This window comes from Grammomys surdaster, unplaced genomic scaffold (assembly GCF_004785775.1).
Source record: "Grammomys surdaster isolate TR1022 unplaced genomic scaffold, NIH_TR_1.0 125574, whole genome shotgun sequence".
NCBI lineage: Eukaryota > Metazoa > Chordata > Mammalia > Rodentia > Muridae > Grammomys > Grammomys surdaster.
In genome coordinates this window covers 1,334,435-1,358,810 of record NW_021620421.1, presented here as the reverse complement: position 1 = coordinate 1,358,810, position 24,376 = coordinate 1,334,435, and the positions used below count along the sequence as shown (strand labels likewise).

The 24,376-nt window shown below is 49.1% G+C and overlaps 1 protein-coding gene across 1 annotated transcript; it reads right to left on the bottom strand.

Annotated features, from left to right (window-relative positions):
- Nucleotides 1-1,250: 1,250 nt before the first annotated feature.
- Nucleotides 1,251-4,574, bottom strand: Mafb (MAF bZIP transcription factor B). The gene has a single exon (XM_028786749.1). The coding sequence runs from the start codon at nucleotides 4,193-4,195 to the stop codon at nucleotides 3,224-3,226; it is 972 nt and encodes a 323-aa protein (XP_028642582.1). The 5' UTR covers nucleotides 4,196-4,574; the 3' UTR covers nucleotides 1,251-3,223.
- Between the last annotated feature and the right edge of the window lie 19,802 nt (nucleotides 4,575-24,376).

Below are 24,376 nucleotides of genomic sequence, written 5' to 3'. Positions count from 1 at the left end.
TCTTTCTCTCCTTCTTTCTTTCTTTCTTCCTTTCTTTGTGTGTGTGTTATTTTTTTGGGGGGGTCCCTAAACTTCTTCCTCAGATGCCATCACAAACACAGGCACCAGACATCCAAGTCAAAAAATCTGTTCCAAGTTTCACATGTCCCTTCCTTTCTAACCTACCCCTTACTCCTTCCCTCACTGGGCTCCCCTGCTTGGGTCTACAGCATCTCCCCATCTGGATGCTGAAATTCCATTTTAGGAACTCTGGTACCAAAAACTTGAAGGCAGAACAGAGTCCATATGGAAATTAAAAGACTTCACAGAGTCTCAACAGAGAGCTAGGCATTGCCATAATTGCAGAGCTCTTCTAGGGTCTAGGTGTTCTACCCCACTGACAGAGAGAAGTAAGCCTTAAGACCATCTAAATCAGAGACAGGATTCCAGGGAGACTGCATGGAGTGTGGGCCACAAGTTACTGGACCTTCAAAGGACAGGGGTGCGGGAAGGAGAGAGAAAGGTCTAGGGCCATTTTATTGTCATCATCGGGAATCTTCAGACTACTGGTAAAGCTGCGAGGCTAAGTCACCCAAAGCCCTCCAGCCTCCAATCTGAGGAGATGCTGAAATATAAACTCCTCTATGCAGCATCTGATTTTTTGTTTTTAAGGGCTGATGGTCCCGTGCACCCTGAACATACTAACCTGGAAAGAAATAACCAAGAACGAGCTTCCTGCCAAGAGGGTCCTAGTTCCTAAGTTCTATTGTCAGGTATTACCTGATTCCATCCACCTTGGAAAAAAGAAGGGCAAACCCCAGTTCAGAGCCAGCAGCCTAGCTGTAAGCCTCCCAGTACCCAAGCACTCAGGCAAGAAGGCAAAGGCTGCAGCTTAGCTCGCCCTGGGCTCCAAAAAAAGACCTGGCTTCCTCAATCCAGGTTTGCAACTCTTGGTTCCTGGCCTCTGCCACTAAGGCAGACTAGCAGCCCAGTCCTGATCTCCAAACCCGAAAGCAAAAGTGCTGTAGAGTGTCCCTTTCAGATATGCACCCTCTCAGCGAACAGATGGACTCTTGACTGAGGTTTGAACCTAGGGTGGATAGCAGAGAATACATGTGAGGTTCACATATAGCACACACAGTCATACACTGGAAGGAATCATCTGCCCACCCTGAGTTTAGGGTTCATTGCCAGAGAACGTCCCAAACTTGATGTACAACTCTTGAAACAAGAGTTTTAAAGTCATGCAGACACGGAGTCCTCTAAATAAACACCATTTCCATGGTTTTAATAAGCAAAATAGGAAACCATTTTAATAACCAAAAAACAGAAACCAGTCTGAATTAAAACTACAATAAGACTAGATTTTAATATTTTCATATCATAAGCAGGGGGTTGAAATTGATCCCTTATTTTACATGAAATTAAAAACAATTTCTGTTGCGTTGCGGCAAGTTTGATTTCAACACAGTTGAATCAGTAAAAACCAAAGCTCGTTTCCGATGCAGGACGAATATCCACAATATTTAAAACTGCAAGCACCATGCGGTTCATACAATCTTGTTATTTACTGCAAATTTATCAACTAATACAAACTCAAAAACAAACAAAAAAGCATCCAGCCAGCAGCGCCAGCAAATTCAGGTGGGAATTTTTAAAAGTATGCTTTCATTTTGGTATCTTTTGTCAGTGCAACTGAATCCTTTTACTGACCCGCAGAAATGAAAGTAACAATAAAGAAAAACACCCAGACCTCCCCTATAACTACTGTACAACGGAAGGGAGTTGAACACCACCAGTAAGTCTCCCTGCTATCCGGACAGCAGAGAAAACACATAATGCATTGGACAAGAACGCACTTGAGAGTTGCAGCATTAGTTGCCAATGTGTGGGTTTTCTAGTACATTCTAAGAATGGTTCTTGGCTCAATGGGAGCTCAGATCATCCTGGCACGTAGCAAGAGGTGGGAGAAATCTTTTCACCCTAAGCCCCGGGGGGGGGGGGGGGGGGGGGGCTTGCAATTAGCGCCTTTCTGGAGGATTCCAAACCAGCCCTAGGTTGACTTCTTAGGACGCAAAGCCGGTCTTCCTTTTCTTCTTGTGTGTGTATGTGTGTGTGTGGGGGGGGTGTCAATTTGACCCCAAGACCAGGCAGTGATAGAGGACACACTCTTGCACGGTGTGGATCTCCGCAGCTGTCTCTCCCTTAGCTTTCCCTCAACGCCAACAAAACTCAAAACTGAAGTGGGAAGGAAAAGGGGAGCGAAGAAACAAATTCCAAGGATTCCCCGGACAAAGTTGGGCATGGTGGGGTTTTTTTTCTTTTCTTTTATTTTTACTTACAAACAAAAATGCCATAATAATAAACCCAAACAAAGACTCGGCTTGCTGCTACCTTCTCAATGTGGTTTGGCCGGGCGGGTAATTTACAAGCCGGCCGGCGACTGAAACTCCGCTCACTCGCTCGCAGCTGCAGGAGTTAGGAACTGAATCCCTTCTCACCCAAAGAAACAAGAGGGTTATGATTCATGATCAACAACATGCTAAAGTTAAACAAGAAAATGGTACAAAATAGAAATTATTACCATACATGTCCAGCATGCAGGATTAATATTTTTTAATGCAGATTTTCGTATTTTTCTATATAATCGAGCAGGCATTAAAACTGATGAGATTTTTCCTTCGCGCGCCGAAAGTCCTAACTGAGGCCCGCGTCTCCGGCTGAGAGCCAGTGTTCTCCGTACTCTGGACAGACAGAGCTGTCTGTTTTTCCTTCCTTAGCTCAGCCTTTCCTCGCGCCCATGGGGACTCCAGAGTCCCATTCCTCTCCTCTCCTCTGCTCTTCCTGGAGCGAACTGAGTCCTGGGCTGAAAGCGGCGGCCCTGGCACTCACAAAGTTCTCAGAGCCAGAAGTGTCCAGGCGGCCTTGGCGACTCCTTAGAATATGCCCTGCGGCCTTCCAGCTTGGAGAAAAGTTACTCCGGGACCTCCCACCCGCCCCGGTCTCTCTAACTCTGCCCAAGTCTAAGAGGCTGCGCTGCTCTGCGCTGCCCTCTTCTAAGCCAAGGTACTCTACCCTCCCGTGCTCCCGCCCGTGCTCCCGCGACCCGCGCGTCCTTCCTCCCTCTAACTCGAGTCAAACAGGTCAAGGCCGGGGCCATGGCAGGGACAGGGAGTCCAGGGCTAGGGGCACAGGATAGGGAGTCTGGGCCAGGGCAAGGACGGGGGCCGGGACCCGCCACGACTCACAGAAAGAACTCAGGAGAGGAGGGGCTGTCGCTGGTGGAGCCCGCCTCCCTGAAGCCGGAGTTGGCGAGTTTCTCGCACTTGACCTTGTAGGCGTCTCTCTCGCGGGCCAGCCGGGACACCTCCTGCTTAAGCTGCTCCACCTGCTGAATGAGCTGCGTCTTCTCGTTCTCCAGGTGATGTTTCTGCTGGACGCGTTTATACCTGCACGACTGGGCGTAGCCCCGGTTCTTCAGGGTCCGCCGCTTCTGCTTCAGGCGGATCACCTCGTCCTTGGTGAAGCCCCGCAGGTGGCGGTTCAGCTCACGCACCGACATGGACACCAGCTGGTCGTCAGAGAAGCGGTCCTCCACACTACCGTTGCCTCCCGCAGCCGTCGCCGCGGCTGCTGCGTGCGGTCCCGGCCCTGGGTGACTAGTGGGCAGCTGTTGCGCCGGACTGGCAGCGCTGGACGGCGGGGGCGACGCTTGGTGATGGTGGTGATGGTGCGGGTGAGCGTGCGGGCCCAGCTCATCGTGAGTCACACCGGCTCCTGGGTACCCGTGGTGAGGATGAGGGTGGTGGTGGTGGTGATGGTGGTGCGCACTACGGAAGCCGTCGAAGCTCTGCAGCGGCTGGGGCACTGGGTGCGAACCGATGAGCGCCTCCACCGCGTCCTCGGGCGTCAGGTTGAGTGCCTCGGGGTTCATCTGCTGGTAGTTGCTTGCCATCCAGTACAGGTCCTCGAGATGGGTCTTCTGTTCAGTCGGACTGAAGCTGGGAGAAGAAGGCACGGAGCTGCACGGTGTGCTGAGCGGGGTGGATGACACCGAGCCAGCCGGCTGCAGGCGTGTGCATGGCCGGCCGGGACGCTCCGCACGCCCCAGTGGCTCCTTCTTCACGTCGAACTTGAGAAGGTCGAAGTCGTTGACGTACTCCATGGCCAGCGGGCTGGTGGGCAGCTCTGGCCCCATGCTCAGCTCCGCGGCCATCGCTAAAAGCGAGGCTCAGCCGCCGCTGCCGCGGGGGAAACTTTGCGGCCGGCCGGGACGCGCCGAGCCAAACGCGGGGGCGAAGAGCGAGCGGCAAGCCGGGGAGGCGGGTAGCCGAGGGCGCAGCGGGCCGGGGCCGCTGGCCAAGCCTTTGTCTGGGGACGCGGCGGCGCGCCGGAGAGTCCTCCCGAGGCTGCCTGAGCCGCCCCAGAGCTCCGGGCTGCGACCGCGCAGGGAACGAGTCAGGTCGAGCCGGGGCAGGGTAGAGAAGTCGGCGAGGTGCGCTCAGGGGCAGAGGGGAGGCGCGGGGCAAAGCGCCCGCCGCTGGCTCTCCGGCTCTTTGGCTCTAGGGCTTTCTTGCTCGCAGCCGCTCGCAGCCCGGCGGTGCAGCTGTGCTGGAGCTGGCGCCGCCGCCGCCTTTTATCGCTTCCTGATGTCACTGGAGCGCGGGGGCCCAAGCGGCCCGGCGTGTTGGCCAATGGCTGCACGGCCCCCGCGGCCCAGCGACGCTGGGCGGGGCGTGCCTGACAGCTCCCCCGCCCCCCGCGTCAGCTGACTGGAGGCCGGAGGAGCCCTGAAGCCGTGGAGGCCTGGAGGAGGGCTGGAGCCGAGTGGGACAGACCGCCTGGTCCCAACCCCCCACACCCTTTGAGTCGCGGTTCCCGCACGCTTGCCTTCGGTGCGCGCCCCACTTCTGGACCAAGTCGCCGTTCCCCCCACCCCCCTGTCTGCACTCACGCCTCCCTACATACTCTTTACACTCCCACTTTCGGCCCGTGTCACCCCCAAGTAGGCTCAGAATAAGCGCAGGGATGTCGCTTCCCTGGCCCTTTGTTCCCAAGCGGCCCCCGCCCAGTGGGCGACGCTCCGTGTGTCCTCCGCGCCGCGGGCCGAGTGCATGTGTGTCGTGCGTGCTTGTGTTTCTGTAGGTCTGAGCTAATGTATGCGATGGGGGAGGGCGGGGTTGGGGTTCCAAGAGTTCTGTTCAGATCTAACTCTTAACCTCTAGAAAGGTTCCCCAGGCCAAGAGTCGCCGTTTCTCTTCTAGCCGGTTCAGTGATTGAGCTCAGAAGACAGAGCTCCAGTGGTCTCGCCGCTCCGTGCATTCACCCCCCACCCCCAAAATGCTCCCAAAGAAGGTAAACAAAAAGAGAGTCGGCCCAAAGGCTCTGAATACCTTTCACTTGTCAGTCGTATGGAAACCTGACAACTCCGAGGCTCGGAGCCGAGACCAACACCGGTCTGTGCACTCAGTGGCTCTGGGATGCTGGGGAACCGGGCCCTGTTTTTGTCTGAACGTTTTGTAAGGATTAAGCTGATCCAGGCTTTTGACGGCTGCAGGGAGATTCAAACAGACATAAAGTGCGACCCCAAGTGGCCACGGTGCGCAAAGGCGCCCTGAACTGGTTTGTTCTGTGCGGGAAGGCTTGGACGGCGCCTCGGACCCGTGTGGGTCCTGCTAACTGACCGAACCAAGCCTGGCCTGAACGCAGGCTGTGTGCGCCCTGGAAGCAAGGGCAGATTCCTCCGGAACTATGCACAGGCACTCCGATCCCATCTTCGAACTCAACCACTAACTCTCTCTGGTCATCTTTTCTAAAATTCCATTTGCAAGCCTTCGAGGTGTGCTTGTGGCTACTCCCCTCGAGGGAAGGTCCTGAGCTGGAAAGATCAGAGTCCTAAACCGAAAACGCCAGGTGAAGAGGGGTCCAGAGCTACCGGGTGAGAAACTTCTCCGGAACGCAGACGGGAGGCGGAAGGCAGCACATTAGGCTTTCAGACCAGGGCTGTAGGACGCCGACCGAGACTCCCTACCCTGGGCCAGAAGGGCAGGAAATGGGGGCCTTTTCTCAGACCCCAACCCCGACACCAAAAGTGAATAGATGTCGAATTCGCTGGATCCGGAGATCCGACCCGGCTCCCACGTCGCTTCCCAGCTCAGGATGCGGAAAGACGAGAGGCGGAAAGCGCTCTGGGTGAGTGTGTCCTGGCTGCGGACTGCACAGGACCTGCCCGCCAACCTCGCGCACGGGGACCAGTGGCCCTCAGCATTGACAACCAGACCAGACCTTTTTTTTCTCTCTCTCTAACAGAAAGAAAATTTTGCTTCCGATCAATAAGAACCCCCCCCCCCCAATACCTTAGGAAAGACGGGACAGAGAGTAGTCTCGGGAGCCTAATTTTAACCAAATGGGTGTGTTTTAACTAAAACTTCACCTAAAAGGTTTAGATCAGTGAACTGCGGGGAAATCTCCTCGAACCCTTTGGAGAAGTGCGCTCTCCGCAGAAATGACTCGACTGCCTTATGCAGAGAGCCGGGGCAGTTAGGCTGAACTTCCCGCAGATGAGATGGGCTCTGGGGACATCTATTCTCCTTGTAAGAGTCCCAGCTGCGGTCGTACGAGGGGAGCGCGCGCTCCGACCTCAGCTCAGCCAGGGGACGTTTTGAGTCCATTTCAAGTTTAGAGTTCTAGGTCTCTACAAACCAGGGTTCCAGCCTCGACCACCACAAGCATAATCTCTTAAAGCTCGCTCACTGAGCTCCGGCGTTAGCCTCCTCTCCCCCCTCCCCCCCTCCGCCCCTAGTCGTCTGAGACGCAGCGCTTCCCGAGTGCGCGCCTCACTGCACACCCTCCTGGGAGCACCCGGGAGGGCAGCAGAACAGTGCTTGCTCATGTGTGTCTCTGTCATCACGGAGGGACGAAACCCTCTACTCAAGAATGTGGCCCTTGGAGAGGACTCTCGCGGCCCCAGACCAACAGTTGTAAAACCCCAGAAGCGCTACTCTCTCGGGGTTGGAGGACTCGGCCTTTGTCCCAGCCGGTTTGCTCCTCTTTGTCCCCGAGACTGTCTATGTTGTAACCATTCTCTTCCTCTGGGCTTTAGATGAGCTATCTCAGCTCCTAGGTTCACTTCCCCTCCCCCAACCGTTTCTGTCCTGGGGTCGTAGTCCCTCCTTGGGGGGAGTAGGAAGAGAATGAGAGAGAAAGAGAAAAAGAGAGAGAGAGAGAGAGAGAGAGAGAGAGAGAGAGAGAGAGAGAGATCACCGCACTCCGGTGGGTGCGAGGAGAGTGAGGAGACAGGAAAGTTGCCCCAATTGAAGGCCTTTGCTCACACTCTATCCCATTTCGTGGTCCAGCCTCCCCCATTCTAATTCCTGTGCGCTCTGCTGCATGGTCTTGGAACTCCTGGGCTAATGACCTTTCTCTCTCCAAACTGTCCCTGCAGTCTCGTTATTCGCGTGAGGATTCCTGCCGGTCCAGGGTATTAATTACAGCAGGACTGGACAAAGGACTGCTCCCCAACTCTGAAAGACAGGGGAGGTAGAGAGGGTGCAGCGACGCATTTTGACTGGGAGCCCAACGCGCTGTAAGACCTTGATGAGTTGTTGAAAGAGAGTCGGAGAAGCAAGGGGAAAGAGGCAGGAGGCCCAGGCATCTAAAGAAAGCCGGGATTGCCTATAGCCAGAGCCCCTGTGCCGAATAGTTCTTACCTAGCGCCTAAACTCGTACTTGGAGGATTTTTTTCCCTGCAAAGCAAGCCCCGCTTTGCTTCATCCTGGAATTTTTTAACTACCTCACAGTGATGGAGGGACTCAGAAGGGTCCTAGACACTTGACCTCGAGGCAATTCTATTTTAGGAGCAAAAGTTACTCTCCAAAACATTGGAAAGCAAGAGGCGGAGCATGAGGTTTTCTCGACGCTACCTTCTTGACATCTCCGCCATGCCATCAGGGTAACCTGATAGATACCCAGTGGCCTGCCTTCCAGCCGGCGCTTCCAGATTAGGGCGGCGCCCTGGCACCTGCGCTGAGGTGCGTGGCTCTTCCCGGATTCCCGGAGGGCTGCAGGTGCTTTGTGAGCGAGTAGGCGGATCTGAGAGAGTAGGAGTGAGATTTACGGCACACAGGAGGAGAGTGCCTGTGTGCGTGGTGTGTGTGTGTGTGTGTGTGTGTGTGTGTGTGTGTGTGTACTGGGTGGGCAACCACAGCTTTCTGCATGTAGAAGTTGGAGACTCGCAGACTTGCAGCCCCCTACATAGCGGTGACAATCCGAAGTCACCAAGCAGAAGCCTTTGGACTCCTGGGGCCCCAGGGCCCAGGGCCTGCGTTCTACTGGGGAGGGACTAGCGTTTGGAAAGAAAAACAAAAACTACAAACGCTTGCCTTTTTGTAGCCTGACGTTTTGTAGCCCAAACTTCTCTTGTAGCCCTGAAATCTGCGCTACCTTCACAAGACGCCAAGAGAAGATGTCCTATTGCCTACGATGCCTGAAAACCTCTGGAAGTCTGTGGCTTCCAAAAGGGTGGCTGGCGAGGGGCGTTCTGCTCTCCCTTTTCCTCCCTCCCGACAGTAGCTATCACTTCCACTTAGCCCCGCCTCGCACAACCGCCATCAGAGTCCAAAACAGCACTTCCAAAAAGGTTTGGTGCTATTCTAGATCCTGGTACCTCTGGCTCTGTAGCAACCATAGTTACACCATCTGCCCAGTGGGGATGGAGAACCCCTCCCGCGCACAGCAGGGGAGCGAGGATTAGTTCTACAGCGGAAATGTTCACTTTTTTTTTTTTGCTTTGTTTTAATGTGTCAGAGACAACATTTTAGGCTACACACCAGGCTCACATTCCATACCCATTGGGCAGTACGGCCTCAAAGAGAATGTCAAATGTCTATTATTCACTTTGCCATTGGATTCTGATCCTCACATCTCTCATAGGCAGCAGCTGTCATTATTCCTACTTTGCATAGATTGGCAGGCAATTGTCCTAAGAGCTTCGCATTCATAGAGGGCCCTGGGGTGATCGAGCTCACCCGAAGACATAGGGAGGCTCGTGAAGGTTAAGTGATTCATTTAAATGTGCACTGAGGTAATAGAGCCGACTGTCTGACATCAGAATCCTGTGCAGTGGGGGAAGGGTTTCTCTGCCTTGAGTGAGCAGTGACCCATGGACCCAGGTGTCTGTACAGGTCTTCTCTGGCTCCAGAAGTATTTCCAACTCTCTGTAAGACTAATTCTTGTCACCGCTGAGCCTCTTCCCAATTCTAAGGGAAGTGTTTTACTGCCTTTTTGTGGATGTCACAAGCACCCTTGGGTCCCTTCTCTTCCCTGATTGTGCGGGGGAGGGGCGGTAAGAAATCAAAGCAAAGTGTAAAGCCACAAGAGTGAAGGTTTGCAGTCTTCCCATCCTGTCCCTTACCCTTGGCCTCCTGTCCACTGAGGTTGACTCTGAATCTCAGCTCTGACTTTGATGGTCCTGCCTGTGTCTTGAGTTTGACCTTTAGTAGGAATTAATCTCTCTTAAATATCTGAGAGGGGAAAAGGAGAGGAAGAATAAGAAGGGGGATTTGGAAGACAGAAGGAAAGGGTGAAGGGGAAGAAGAGAAAGAGGGGGAGCAGAGAAAGATAAGAGGGGGGAGACCTTGACCTAAGGTCACCATTAAAGAATCCAAACCCACATACATACTGGTTTACCTCTCATAGCCTCAGCAGAAGAGCTGTCTCCCTCCACCCCAAGGGCTCTCTGGTTCTCCATCTGGCACCTCCCCTCATCCAAGCCGCCTCATCCATGGCTTAAGAAACAACAGAGGCTTTGGCTATGGACTGATTGGTTGCATTTTACTTTCCCATGGGGCAATAGAGCTAGTTAATCTTGGTCTATGAAATTGATCATTCTGTCTCCTCCTCTCCACTTCCTGAAGGAACTAAATGTGATTTCTCCCACCCTGACTCGAATTGTATTTAACACACACACACACACACACACACACTAGTGCTCCAGGCATATCAATTCTTTTAAGTTCCTCCACAGGCTAAGATGTTTTCTATCACAGGACTTTTACACATGACACCACCCTCTACCCAGAATGACTTGGTTGCTTGCCTCTGAAGGAGTTAGAAGAGGTTGGATGTGGATCTTCCGAGGCCTTTAGAGGACATACATTGTAGTAGGGTGAAGATGTCCTTAGCATTCTAGGAAAACCACATACAATAATGCCAGACAGCAAATGATTTTCACTTGAGAAAATACAGAATAAACACAGATTACTGAACCACCCAGATCATTGAAACACAGTTGAGGAAACAACCTAGGGTCACCTTGAGCTTCTTGTGTTCTCAGAAGCCAGCATAATACTGTCCAGTAGTAATATGTCCCAGTAACTTCCTCTCTCCTATTCACTCCTGAATCAAGCTTCAATCCTTCCTTCCAGCATCCCAAGATTGACCCAAGAAATGGAGGTGATTTTGGTTCCCTTCTTTGCCTGGATATTCCTCCTGCTGGGGAGTCACTTTCTAGCTGGGGAGGAAGGGACCAGCACCCTTCCATTGCAAAAGGCTGAGAGAATGATGCTGATGTTGGCCAATGATGGATCTAGCCTCCAGTCAGGCAGGTGCTGCTCTGGCCACTCTAGCTTTTTCCGCCTTTTGTCATTTTAAGAGGAAATACACAAGACAAATGCACAAGACCAGTTTCCTGAGGTAAAATATGCAATGACGCATCTGTAGCATAAAATATGCAACAATGTATCTGTAGCATCGATGTCTCTGGCTTCAGCTAGCTTAGTCTGCTCAGTAACCTCCCTGTCAATATACTCACATCTGCTTCTTTCCTTTTAACGTATGTGCAGCATTCTGCCCAATGGATGCTCACCCATTTTTCTTTTTCTTCTTCTTTTTTTTTAAAGCAAGTCCCATATTGATGGGCATTTAAGGTATTTCTAAGCTTCTCTGTTGCAAACGATGCTGCAACTAACAGCTTTTATGCGTGTTCCTTTTAACACATGTGCAAGCATCTCTCTTCAGAGCAAGGAGAGGCAATGCTAGATTGAAAGATAGGTGCATTATCAATGTTAATATTGTCAAATTAGCCTCCAACAAGATTGTACCTATTTAATTTCCCATCTGAAGCTAGGAAGGTAATCCATCAACAATGGATTTTTATCAGGGTTTTTCATTTTTATGTCAATTCTGTAAGCATTGCTGGGAGATGATGGCTCCTCCATCCAGGAAATTGCAGACCTTGCCATTGCAGCTGGAAAGGTGTTGTGGTGATGGTATATTCACAGTGTGATCAGGGCTCAAGCAAATGACGTTGGAGGACAGGAGCATGGTAGGGGCAGAGAAGGTTTCAGAGGGGAGGAGATATTTGTCTGAGGCTTTGGAAGCTGAGCAGAAATTTATCAAACACAGAAGCAAGAAGACTCAGGAATAGTCATCCAACCAAGGGCCCTGTCTCGTGGGTCCCTGGGGAAAGCTGCTCCAGAGAAGCTGGAGACAGAGCCACAGGCCTAAGCAAGAGCCAGCACTCCAGGGGCCAAAGGACTGGAGCTCTGTCTGAGAAGCCAGCAAATCATCTCCATCTGGGCAGGCATCTCTAGCATTCACTGTAAGGCACATAGCAGGTGTTTAATAGACATTTATGGAAAGACAAAGAAGGGCCTAAGCAGTATTTAAACAGCATATTTCGTTTGCTTCCATCTCTAGGTGCCAACACTGGGAAGCCGCTTGCCTTCTAAATGCTGGTCAGCTCAACGCTAGCCTAGGAACCCCCCTTCCTGGGTCTCATCCCCCATCCAGGCCTTGTGCCAGGTCCTTTCACCTCTGCCTGTTAGAGATTGCTTTTGGTTTCTGTGTTGACAACCCTTGTTTCTGTGTTTGGAGCGGCTGTTCAGTGCCATTTCCTGATTTAATATCGGTCCCGGCACAGAGCGAGGATGCACAGTTAGCAGATTTTGCTCCAAGTATTTTTCAAGCTCTCTTTTGATGTAAGGGTTGAGTTTTTCAGCTTCCCTGATCTCGACAAGCGGGGGGGGGGGGGGGGCGGGGAAGGGGGAGGAAGGGGAAAGATGGAGTTGAGAACAGGAGATGGAAGGGAGGCGACCAGCACCCTGAGGAGTCCTGCAGAGCAGATTCCCTCAGTCCAGCTCCAGACTCCCACAGAGTCAGCCTCCAGACCCCACACAGAGAGCTGAGCAAAGGCAAGGAGCGAGCCAAAGAGTCTACAGCAGGACTGTTGCTCCTGACTGTGTGACTGGGGAGGTGGACACAGACGTCTCTGTGGTATAAACAGAAAGCCCCAGAGCTCAACTAAACTAGCATGGTGCAACTCAAAACACCAGAAGGTAGAAACAGAGTAGATATGGGTTCCAACAGCACTCATCCTTGTGTGACTTTGATGGAACTTGTACTGGACCAGAGGACTTCTGTGAGATTAGGCTTAAGACTGAAGACTTCTTTTTCCTCCTTTAGGAACTAGTGGAGAAAGAAGAAAACTCAAAAAGCAGCAACTGAGGCGTGTTCAGGGGTCTGTGGTGTAAGCACAAACTGGAACACACAGAGTCCCACATTTGAGGACAGGACACAAGGAAAGACCAGCACTTTCTGTCCCCAGCCCATCAGTATCCATTTGGCTACTACTGGGTTTCATTTCTTCCTCTTCCAGAGCTTTGCAGGATTCTCCCTCTGGGACCTGTCTGGGTCAACTTAGGTCTTCTAAGAAGCAAGCAAAAGATTTACTAGGAGCTAGGGAATCACTGGGAAAGAGGCAGGAGCAGGGAGCAGAATGGGTAGGGAGGCTACAGACACCGGTGAAAAGAGCAAGGAGAGGGGTTGGCAAAGAAGCAGCTGAAGCTGCAGCCTGAACCTGAGGAGCAGCAGGCTCCTGGGGCTATTGCAAGTCCCCGTCTCATGGGGTTGAGCCAGCTCCAGCACCAAAGCTGAACTATGGCCCGAAAGCAACCAGAATTCCAGCCAAGGGTCAAACACACACACACACACACACACACACACACACACACTGGGGTGCAAGGGCAGGTTCTATCCAACCATTGCTCTGGAAGGAGACCTCAGCCAAGCCCTTCCTACCCAATCCATCCTCCATCCTCCCAAGTCATTACCTTAATATCAGTGAGCATCTCACTGGGGAGTCGTCTAAGTGTAAGAGCTGAGATGCAGTTGGAATTTCTTATCTCATCCATCCCTTTTCAATAACCATTTAGATAGTCATTATTACCATGGTTACCTCCATCTCATAGATAAGGAGCTAAAGTTCACATCAACTGACTCATTTGCCAGAGGTCACAACTACCAAGTGGTTCAGCACAGGTTCAAAGTCCCATTGACTCTAACCATTGCTCTAAATAACCTTGTCCAGGAAAAAGTCCATAAAGGGAATCTGAGCAGCTCCTCTCCCTCTGTGCACCCGTCCCCATTGCTTATTCTCCAAAGAAAGCTCTTCTGGTCTCCTTTGGGTTTGTGTCAACCTATTTCCAGTCTGGCCTGATGGTCTGCTCCAAGCAAGAGACCCAGAATGTTCACCAGAAGTAAGCACTGTCCAACATCTGCATGTCTGTCATTTTCCTAAGCACCCCCTCCTCCAGAAAGCCCTCCCTGGCTTGCCTGTGTTTTCTTAGCTGCCTTTTCACACAGTGTACCAAAATCCTGTTACCTCTGTCAAATGCCTAACTCAGCTTTTCTAGAATCAAAACTGAGTGTAGATCCAGAATGCGGGTGTTCATAGAGGGAAGGCTGGTCCAGGACAACAAAAGAACACCCTTGGAAGGCAAGAGACCCTTGCTTGCTGTGAAAAACATGGCCTTGGCCTGTAGAGGCACAGCCTGCAGTCCAGAGCCTGACCACCAGGGGCCTCATGGCCCCCAGGCAATGCTAAGGCTGACCCCTCTCTTCCCAAGTTGAGCAAGTTAGAGCCTCCATCCCAACTTTCCTGCAGGAACGCAGCCCGCAGCCTGGGCCTCAGCATCTGCTCAGCCGCCAGTGGCCCAGTGGGTAGCCCCAGCTAAGGAGGAGAGTTATTTTTATTTATTTCTTCTTAATCATGAACTTAATTTAGCTGCTAATCAGGTTACCATGGTGATTTGCACGGGATTTACAGCAGTTTTCTAACGCGCCTTCTTTCTCACTCTTTTAGTAAAGGAGTAAAATTTGGGCGCTGCGAGCAACTGCTTACTGAATGTCCTAGAACAAGGTCAACCATGTAGGCTTCTCAGTTTTCTCTCCCCTTGCCTCGTGTGCTTAAGAGTCAGCTGTGACTCTGGGCAGACCCCAGGTACTTCTTTTTCTGCCCTTTCTCCAAAACCTTTAATGGGCCCCTGTCACCAGGGTGAGGGCTGGAACTTCTACATTGCTTTCAAGGTCTGCCCTCCTTCCTCACTTCTCAGCTTCTCCCTGCTCGTTTATTTTTTCCTCTGTATCTTCCTCAGACATATGAAAACCTTTAGTTCTTAGAGTCCTCCAGAAGAGTTCATTCTTCCCCTCTGTACCGGGAGAGGTGGTTGTAGCTTCTCTTTGGACCCACCATATCCCAAAGTATTAGCTGAAAATACATTTGAGTACCAACACTAGCCCCGATACACCCTGGCATGGAAGGAGATATTGTACCAGGCAATGCAGGGGAGCAGGACAGGGAGGCAGTAGGGGGAGAGGGCTAAGAGCTGGCATCTTGACAGCCTGCTGTGTTATGCAGTCTGAAGTTCCGTTTGCATTCCATCCAAGCACTTAGGGGACAGGGAGATTCAATTCATGCCCCCTCTGTCTCACCTAGGGGCTCAGAAGCACTCCTTTCTGGGACAAAATTGAGTACCCCGCCCCATCCCCCACGGGGGGGGGCTCCCAGAAGGGACCATGTCTCCAGATTGGAGACCACAGTTTCCAGGATCTCCCTGAGGACCTCAGGGCCAGCTGCCAATCAGACCTGGGATCAGCCACAGTCCATTAGTGAAGGCCCCGGGTGCAAGGCGCCAACACAGCCCCCCAGGCATTGGCGCCAGAGGCTGCCCAGGGAACCCAAAGCCACCTTCAATCATTATCTTGGCTTTTGTCATCAGACAAACTGGACCGTGGACTATAGGTTGTTTCCTAGGTGAGCAACTCCCTCTGGCTTCCAACCCTCGGTGTTGAATGTGGCCGTAGCCCCTGTGGAAGGCCTGGCACCTTTGCAGCGTCCCACCCTGATACTGAGGCAGTATGAGATTCTAACTTGCTATCTCTCTCTAAGAACGCCCTTATCTCCTCTGAAAGATGGGGCTGTAGTAAGAGGAGATACTCAGGCTTTGATTACCAAAGCTACATGCTGGAGTCACAAGAACTGGGATCCCAGACAGGCTCTGCACATTTTATGTGACTTTGCTTCAAGTTTGAGACCCTGAGAGGTGAAATTAGCAAGCCGTCACACTTATATTGGTGACAAGAAAGGAACTGTGACGGGGCAAGCAGACACTGAATGACTGAAGCCACTCTGTTACCCACCCTCTCCAGCCCACCATCCCTCCAACCCATAAGGAATCGTGATAAGAACAAACCTAACCCAGTAGGCATAGGGATGGGAGCCTAGAAGGACAAAGAAGTCCAGACGCAAGTGCCCCAAACTGAGGAGCATCTGGGGTTCTAATCCCAGACTCTCAGGTTTTTTGTTTTTGTTTTTTGGTTTTTTGGGTTTTTTTTTACTATATTATTTTCAGAAAGTCACTTAACTTCTCCAGGATTCTGTTTCTTCTTCTGGGTAAGTAAACCTCCACCTAAAAGAAGATTGAACTTTTTGTTCTCCAGTCCCCCTCCTCCCACAGGCAGGCTTACCAGTAGTGAAGGGAGAAAGGTTGGCTAGGAAAGGTGAGAAAAGAGTGCAGTAACTGCTCTGGCCACTGGGGGCGGACTTACTCCACCCTGTGTACATCTTTAAACCGCCAGGTAACAAAGTTCCTAGCAATGGCTTAACAAACACACAGCACGGATGTGGATAAGGGCAGAAAGTTCCTCCTTTGACAGCCCATGTGTTGCATAGCACTGTACCTAAAAACACAGGCTCTGAGCCTGATGCCAGAGTTCAAATCCCAGGTCTGCCTTTACTAAATGGGTGGCCTTTGAAAGCAAGTTGTCTACTCTGCCTGTGTCTCCTCTTCCTTCTAAAGGGAACAAACAACATTAGCCTTACCAGACTAGTGAGTAACTGCACACTGTCCACTGACTGTGCACCAAGCATATCCCTGTCTGCAGCTTCTCAATGTCATCATGGTAACATTCCAGGATGCTGAAAGGCAGAGAGATGAAACCTCTCACCTTGTGCCTGCTCACTCAAAGCCGGTGCATTTGCCACCAGCCCCTGCCCATCCCCATTTCTGTTCAATATGATCGATGTTCTCAACTGACTTGTTTTTTTGCAAAACAAGTTTATATAGCAATGGAAACAGAGACAGGAGTTAATTAAGGGCAGGGTGAACCACGCATCGATCCTAACATCGTTAAAAGAGAGACAACCAGACTTTAGGATGTGATCAACAAGAGAACGCAACACCATCTACTAGTGCTTCCAGCCAAAGATCAAATATGACAGCTCCCTAGTCCCCAGCTTCTGGGAAGCGCTGGGAATGGAGGATCCCACAGAACAGCACCAGGAGGGGGCCATCAGCCACACCCATGGGAGGGGGAGATGTCTGCAAGACCCAGAACCACCCAGAGACAAGCAGAAAGTCACATTTTTTAAAAAGGAGAAATACATGACATCTCTCTTATTCTCACTGTGGACTATTAGAAAGAAGCTTAAGAAGTGCATCCATTAAATACAGTTGCTGAGAGCATGGCCCAAACACATGAAAGGCAAAAATAATTTTTTTGAGAAAGTTTGGAATATTTATTGAATATCAAGCAAGTGTTGAATATGGAAAGAACTGCTTTTTTTTAACTTTTGCTAAATGTGATGTTGATAGTATGTGTGATCATGCTAGAAGAAATTATAAGTCATGAACTCTTAGCTACAGCTTCTAAAATACTCAGATATAAAATGAGCCAGTGCCTAGGATTTGTTTCCAATATTCTGACAAGGGGCGGGAAAACAGATAGGCAGAGGGTGAAGGCAGATCACAAAGTAGGAGGAGCTACAGATACAGGGTTCAGAGAGTGAGCTTGGTTTGGCCCCCTGAGACTGGAAGACCTCTCAAGCCCTTGGCCATTCAAGGATTAGCATGACCCTTACCTATTCTCAGGCCTTGAGGGAAAGTGAATGTTTGCACACAACCCGGAAACTCGGTTATTCATTCGTTTACTGGCCAATCCTCAATTCATCTACCCATCCATCCTCTATTTATTCAGTCAACACACCTGCTTGTTAGAAGTGTACTCTGTGTGAAATGCAGAATGGCTCATCCTAGCACTGAGGAACTGCTGAGGTAGAAGAGAAAGCTGCATGCTTGGTAAATCTTCCATTGTGAAAACAAACCTCTACAAAGCATGAGAAGGCTAAATAAAGATACGTATGAGCCATGTTGGTATTTTACATGAAGGGGGTGACTGGGTCTGGCCTGAGGGATGCCCATGGACATTTTCTCTCAAAGGATAGTCATGGTTAGGTGAGGAGCCCAAGAAGTACACCAAGACAAAAAGAACAGTAAGAGCAAATATCCTGGGGCAGCAAGAAGCAAGAAATTGGGGAGACCACAAAGGAATGGGAAGGACAGAATTCCAGAAAGGGCAAGCCAATTAAGGAGCATCTGAGGCTGAAATCACTAGAGAAAGCTTTCTTCCATAAACAGCGTACCACACAGACACAGAGGCAGGGGCAAGGGTGTTTGGCTAATAGATGTTCCTGCATCTGTCAAGACAAGAACTGGAAAGGCGTGTGCTCATGTTGTCTTGAGGAAATGCTCACATCCTTCAGGAATTTTTTTTGGGAACCAAGGTAGAGATTAAGCCCACTCAGTGGGGCAGAGAAAAGGCTAGGGAACTACCAAGTAAGTAATTCCTCGTTAGGATTTTAAAATCTGTCAAAAGCAGGTCCAGGCTTTCCTCATGTACTGTTTTGCAGCCAGCTCCACTCAAGGACAAGACATCCTAGCCAACTGCAGGTCCACTTGACCAGTGATTTATGGCTCTGAGACAAAGGCTCTTTAAGAAAAAGACCCTGTACAAGTCAGACATGATGTTGCAAGTATTAGAGCCCATCCATCTATCCGAGTCATCCTAGCATCTGGAAAATGGGCCAGGCTGGCGTCAGCTGAATGCGCCTCCAATACATCTCCATTCGTGGTAAATGGGTATGTGATAAATGGGCTGGGAATATAATCCTTATTTTTTAGATGAGAGAAATGAAGGTGTCGAAGAGAAGACTCACTCAAGGCCAACAGCTAGGAGAATCAACCTCACATCTGTTTGGGTCCCAAGGCTGCATGTGCTTCTGTGCTGAGTGTGACTGGCTCCCTGGAAGTTTCTGCATCTGCCTGGTTTGGTCAGTTCCTTGGGGCTCTTTCTCCAGTTTTCCAAGATTGGAACGCTGATGTTTCTGTACAGAGAGGATAGTAGTAGCTTCCAATCCCCAATTCAATTGAAAGAGAGAGAGAGAGAGAGAGAGAGAGCGCAAGTGGGTAGGAGGAAGGGGAGGAGGGAGGGGAGGGAGGGAAGGAGGGAGGGAAGAAGGGAGGGAGGGAGGGAAGGAGGGAAGGAGGGAGGGAAGAAGGGAGGGAGGAAAGAAGGAGGGAAGGAAGGAAAGAAGGAAGGAAGAAAGAAAGAAAGAAAGATAGAAAGAGATAGAAAGAAAGAGCAAGCAATCATACTAGCACATCCAACAGCAGCTTCTTCCCCCTCAGAACCAAACATTTTCTTCCTTGTCTCAAAACCTACCAGACATCTATAGTGTCTATAGCCACCCATCAAAGGTCAGGAGTGTCAAGTCCCCAGTCTCCAAACCATGCAAAGCATTCTGGGCCCCTGTGAGAGATGCATATAATCCAGAACTCCACAGCTCATATTTGTCCCTGAGATGATGCTAAGCCCTTGGCTTCGGAAGCGACACACCTGACTCAGCTCTGTGGTCCCAGTAGCCTGGTAAAGAAGCAGTCAACGAATGTCTGCTGAAGAACAGGACAGACCTTTGGCACTTGAGATGTTACAACAAACCCAACCCAAGAAGGAGAAATGAGAAGACAGGGTGGAGGGGAAACTTAAGAGATAATATTCATTGTCAAAAGCAGGCTACAAAATCATACTTTAAAAACCCACATAAATCCAGTATTCGTTTAATCATGTATGAGAGCATGCAAACACATGAGCACAGCAAAGATTCCAGATAGAAATGCAAGACAGATGTGAGTGGTCATATTTCTATGTGGTTGGCTATGTATGATCTTTTTTTTTCCCTCCAACATGTATTAAAAAGAATATATGTGATTCTAGCTAATAAGAAAAGTTCATCACTATTTCATTTGATAACTGTTTTTTGAATAAGTATTCAAGTTTGGGATATTGCCTGCTTTCCTGAACCCAGACAGCTGCTGAGTGCCAGAGAGAGCCCTGACATTCTATGAACATGGTGGAGCAGCCATGAGTCTGCAGACCCTAGGGCTCACCAGAGTCACGCCAAAAGCCTCTAGCCAGTTCCCGGTCCAGGATGCAGAGAGCAGATGCCAGGTCTAACAGCCATCTGCCAAGTCCCCGGCATCACCAAGTACATTTCCATGACTCTCCATCACAAGTCAGTAAATCAAAGCTCATCTCGTACACAAGGTGGGCCTTTTCTGGTAAAACACAAAAAAACTTAATCTTTGGTCCAGAAGCAGTAGATTGCGGCAGCAAGCCGGCAGCCAAAACCATTAATCTTTGCCGCGTTCCCCAACTGGCCCGAGCAGTAAAGAAGATAATACCCCAGCAGAATCAGTGACCCACTACAAATTGGTCCTGAAAGGTCCACCAGCATAAATAGACTTTTGCTGATCCAACACTTGTTAGGAACCCCAACAAAGAGCCTATTGGCTCATCTGATGAACCGCTTGCAATGGGCCCTTGCAATGGCTTGTGATGGATGACCACCCTCCCTTGAAGGGGAAGATGCAGCTCCTGGTATGGGGCCCTTTCTCATCTTAAATTTGTCCTCAATAAATCACAGGTGCAGAGAAGCCAGCATCAGTTTCATTACACCTACGTGCTCCGGTATCAATCACGCCACTATGGCGGCCTGTCTGGGCGCCGTTCATTTCAAGTGGCTTTTTCTGTCCTGATTCTGTTTCCAGCATGATGCACGCCTCAAATGGCTACAACCCAGTGGGAAAGAGGAAGATGCTTCCTTCTAAAGGCCTCTGTTCCCTTGGCCTCTGCACCTGTTCCCTCCTCCTTCTCCATTTACCAGTTCCCAAATGAATGTGTTTCTGAACTCAGCACCCAGACCCTGTGCAGACAGCTGAAGCTTTAGCATCAGAAAGCCTTATCTTTAGAGAAGGGCTCATGACATTCACCAGTTCCAAAATATATATATATATTTTTAAATTTTGTTTCTGAATCTGAAAAGTGTAATTATAACACTTCCCTGTGTAGATCAAATGCAGTATTGTGGGGAAAGAACCCAGAACAGTACAGAGTACAAAGCAGATCTTTGAACTGGTCCTGGTGCCCTGAGTTGGTTTTTTTTTTTTTTTTTTGCACATGAATTCAGACTGAAGAGAAAGGACTGTAGAGGTTGTTGACCTGTGATAAAAGGGACTCTGCCCCAAGCCCAGGACCACTCCAGGCACCAGCACAGCATAGGTGTGTCAGTTACAGCCCATAATTTATGAGGATTGCTATACAGTTCATTTTTTTGTCCTGTTCCTTTCATTGTAGGCAGTTAAAATACACTTTAAACCAAAGGCACCAGCAAGCTTGTGGACTTCTTCTTAATGCACACAGTCAAACACTTTAGTGTTATTAAATGCATCTATAAGGCTCATCGTAAAATTGGCGAAGTTAAAAAAAAATCACAGATGGAAAAAAAAAATAAATGATGTCGTTTCAGACAAATCCTGAGCCAGTCTTCCTATAGAGCCACCCAAGGCAGAACCAGCACTGAGTCCTGCCACAGGTCCTCTGCGGAGACCACAGCCCCCACTACCTCTGCTGTGCAGTGGATCACTCAGGGGCAATCCTGCCAATCATTAACCCAATGAGCATGTCTTTAAACAGAGAGGTGAGTGCAAAGGAGCCTGCCTCTCTGAAGTGCTCATAGCTCAGACAGAACAAGCTTTTGAAAAAAAACCACTTCCATTCTCTCTAAACCTACATCAGAGCAGGAGCCAGGAGGCTATTTGTTTGCAGAAAAGTTGGGGAGGAGGTATGGAGGAGAGGCAGAGAAACAGGAAGAGAAAGGAGGGGGTAAAGAAGGGAGTGGCAGGGGGAGGAGAGGGATGAAGCTTCTGGACACAAGGCAAGTGGGGAGGGCAGAAAAGGATGTGGGGTAGACTTTACCCCAGGATGCAGCAGCTCATCACTGTTGCATATTGGCTCAAAATCTGAAGACAGATCGCACAGGGCTACAGATGAATGCCACACGTCCTGAAGAATGGGCCTGAACAGCAATAGTGGTAGAGGTAGATCCAGCCTGACCATATCTACACTCCTTCCAATCACGACTATTTTGTCTCCTGTGCATTCTGTAAGGTAGTAGTCACTAGGCTTCATCTGTTCAAAGATACACACTTCCATCTGCCATCATCACTGGGATCGAACACTGAGCAGTCTCAATGTCAGTGTCGTATCTTGGAATATATTCTAGAAGTGGAATAACAACTTCCGGAATAGGGATTTTTAGCTTAAATCCTCAGGATGGCAGAGGAGTGTCGAAGACCACAGACGCCGAGTCAGTCTCTGACTAGGTAGTTTTAGGACCACCTTAAGAAAATTGTTTTGCTTGCATTTCTCCTTTAAAATGCAGGTACAAAGGCCTTGTGGTAAAAGCTGGATAAACCCAAGAATTCTTCCTATAAGGATACAATTAAAATTGCATGTGGGAAGAGGGCACTAGATGGCAATTTCATTGGCAAGGGTTCTGTCTCCCTTCCGTGAACTCATGGTGCAGCAATAGAAAACACCATAGGTTCCATCCTTAAGAGCAGCGGTTCTTGACCTTCCTAACACTGTGACCCTTAAGTACAGCTCTTCCTGCTGTGGTAACCCCCAACCATAAAATTATTTTTGTTGCTACCTTATAACTGTAATTTTGCTACTGTTATGAACCATAAGGTAAATATCTGTATGTTCTAATGGCCTTAGAAGACCCCTGTGAAGTGGTCACTGGGGCCCTATGGGGGCCACAACCCACAGGTTGGAACTGCTGCTCTAGATGAACAAACCCAGGAGACTTCATCGCTCTCTCAAAGTCACACAGAAATCCAAAGCCCCAGGTCTTTCTGATCCCTTAACTCACACTCCTGGCCAATAGTGGCAATCCTCTTTGGCATCTCTGGAGTAAAATCAACAGAGGCTCCAACGCCAGTTTTATCACTGAGTGCTTTGTGACTCAGGACAGTGACTTCCAGTCTTGTGCTCACAACAGCTATAAAAACATGCTTCTCTAAGTTGTGAGTAAGAAAGTCCCTATATGAAGAGGCTCAACAAAGAACTGAGCACACTGGGCCCCAAGATGCCTACAGTGTGCCCTATGGTGCACCCCCTTTGCCTCTTTACTAACCAAAGAGAGACCTGAATAGCACCAGGAGCTCAGGGCTGACCCTTCTGTATAGCAGGATAAGATGCCTTCAGTTCTGACTCAGAACAAACCAGTTCTATATACATCCCAGCTTTGGTCTGTGCCTTCCCTCCTACTGACAAAACAAAAGCCACAGTGACTGTAACGTAAGGGGCCTGTTGCTGTTATTATTATACTATTTATAAGTAAAGAAGACCAGGAAAGCTGAGCAACATAGGAGATTACCTTGAGATGACCTGAGCCCATCCAGAGAACAAATAGGCTCAGTGCTTTATATTAATTTGATATTATTTATTGGAGGAGGTGTTGACTGAAGAATCCCTCTTCAGTATGAGACACAAAAGTTCGTTTTTAAGTCTCCACCTTAGCGATAAATACAACACATTTACTACAGAAATTTGGAAGAACAGTAAGAAAACTTAGCTACATATAACCTCATTGACATGGTTTGGATAGGATTTAAATGCATGTCCCCCAAAATTTAATGCTAGATGTATGGCCTTCACTGTGGTAATGATAACTTGGAACCTTAAAGAGATGGGCATTAGTGAGAGGTCCTTTTGAAGACAATTTGGGGTGTGGCTGTGGAAGGGACTATGGGGTTCTGATCTGTTGAAAGATTCCTACTAAATGTACTCCAGCCCTTGTGATAGCACTACCATGAGAGCCTCACTGGATCCAGCTCCGTGCCCTCCAAAATCAGGAACTGATAAACCTCTTTTCTTTATAAAGTTATCTTGCCTTTGGTATTTAGTTATAGCAATAAAAGCAGACCAATACACCTCCTTAGCCGTGTTTTGTTTCTTTCCATTCTTATTCCCATCCACATTTTACACAGTTGATTCATGCAATTCTGCATTTTGATTTTATTTATTTATTTATTTATTTATTTATTTATGCTTAGCACAAACATTTCTCCCATATTAGGAACTCTTTGACAGCTTTTGTTTTTATTGTTACTCATTTTTATTAAATGAGTAGATCACAATGTACCCAGTGTTCTTTTAAGTGTGGGATTAGATGTTTACAATCTAATCTGCTGGATTAGATTACACAGGTCCTGTGTCCATACAGCTTTGCTTACATTTGGATTTCCTTGAGATGAATTATTTACAGTAGCATTACCGAGTCAAATGACTTGTACATTTCTCAGACTCTCTGTTCTTATTAAGTTGCAATTTATATTTAAGAATGTTTGAATCTATCCTTCCCAACATTGAGTGTTAACAATATAAAATTATAAATTGGTTAAGTGAAATTTTCATGATTATTTTTTAAATTATTTTTATTTATTTTCTGTATATGAGTACACTGTCACTGTTTTCAGACACACAAGAAGAGGGCATCGGATCCCATTACAGATGGTTGTGAGCCACCATGTGGTTTCTGGGAATTGAACTCAGGACCTCTGGAAGAGCAGTCAGTGCTTTTAACCACTGAGCCATCTCTCCAGCCCCCATTTTCATGATTATTAACAAAGCTTTGTTTATTAGTCAGCCTGAGAGCTCTTTTCTTTCATCCTTACCCATAATTATATCTACAAGTTTTAAGACAATAGCTGGACAGTGGTCGTGTATGCCTTTAATCCCAGCATTCAGGAGGCAGAGGCAGGTGGATCTCTAATTTCAAGACCAGGCTGGTCTGAAGAGCAAGCTCCAGGACAGCCAGGGCTACACAGAGAAACTCTGTCTTGAAAAACCAATTTTTAAAAAACCAGATAATAGCAAT

Bases quoted from the DNA above. Each gene is read 5' to 3' on its own strand.
- Mafb (XM_028786749.1), bottom strand. From the start codon at position 4,195: ATGGCCGCGGAGCTGAGCATGGGGCCAGAGCTGCCCACCAGCCCGCTG.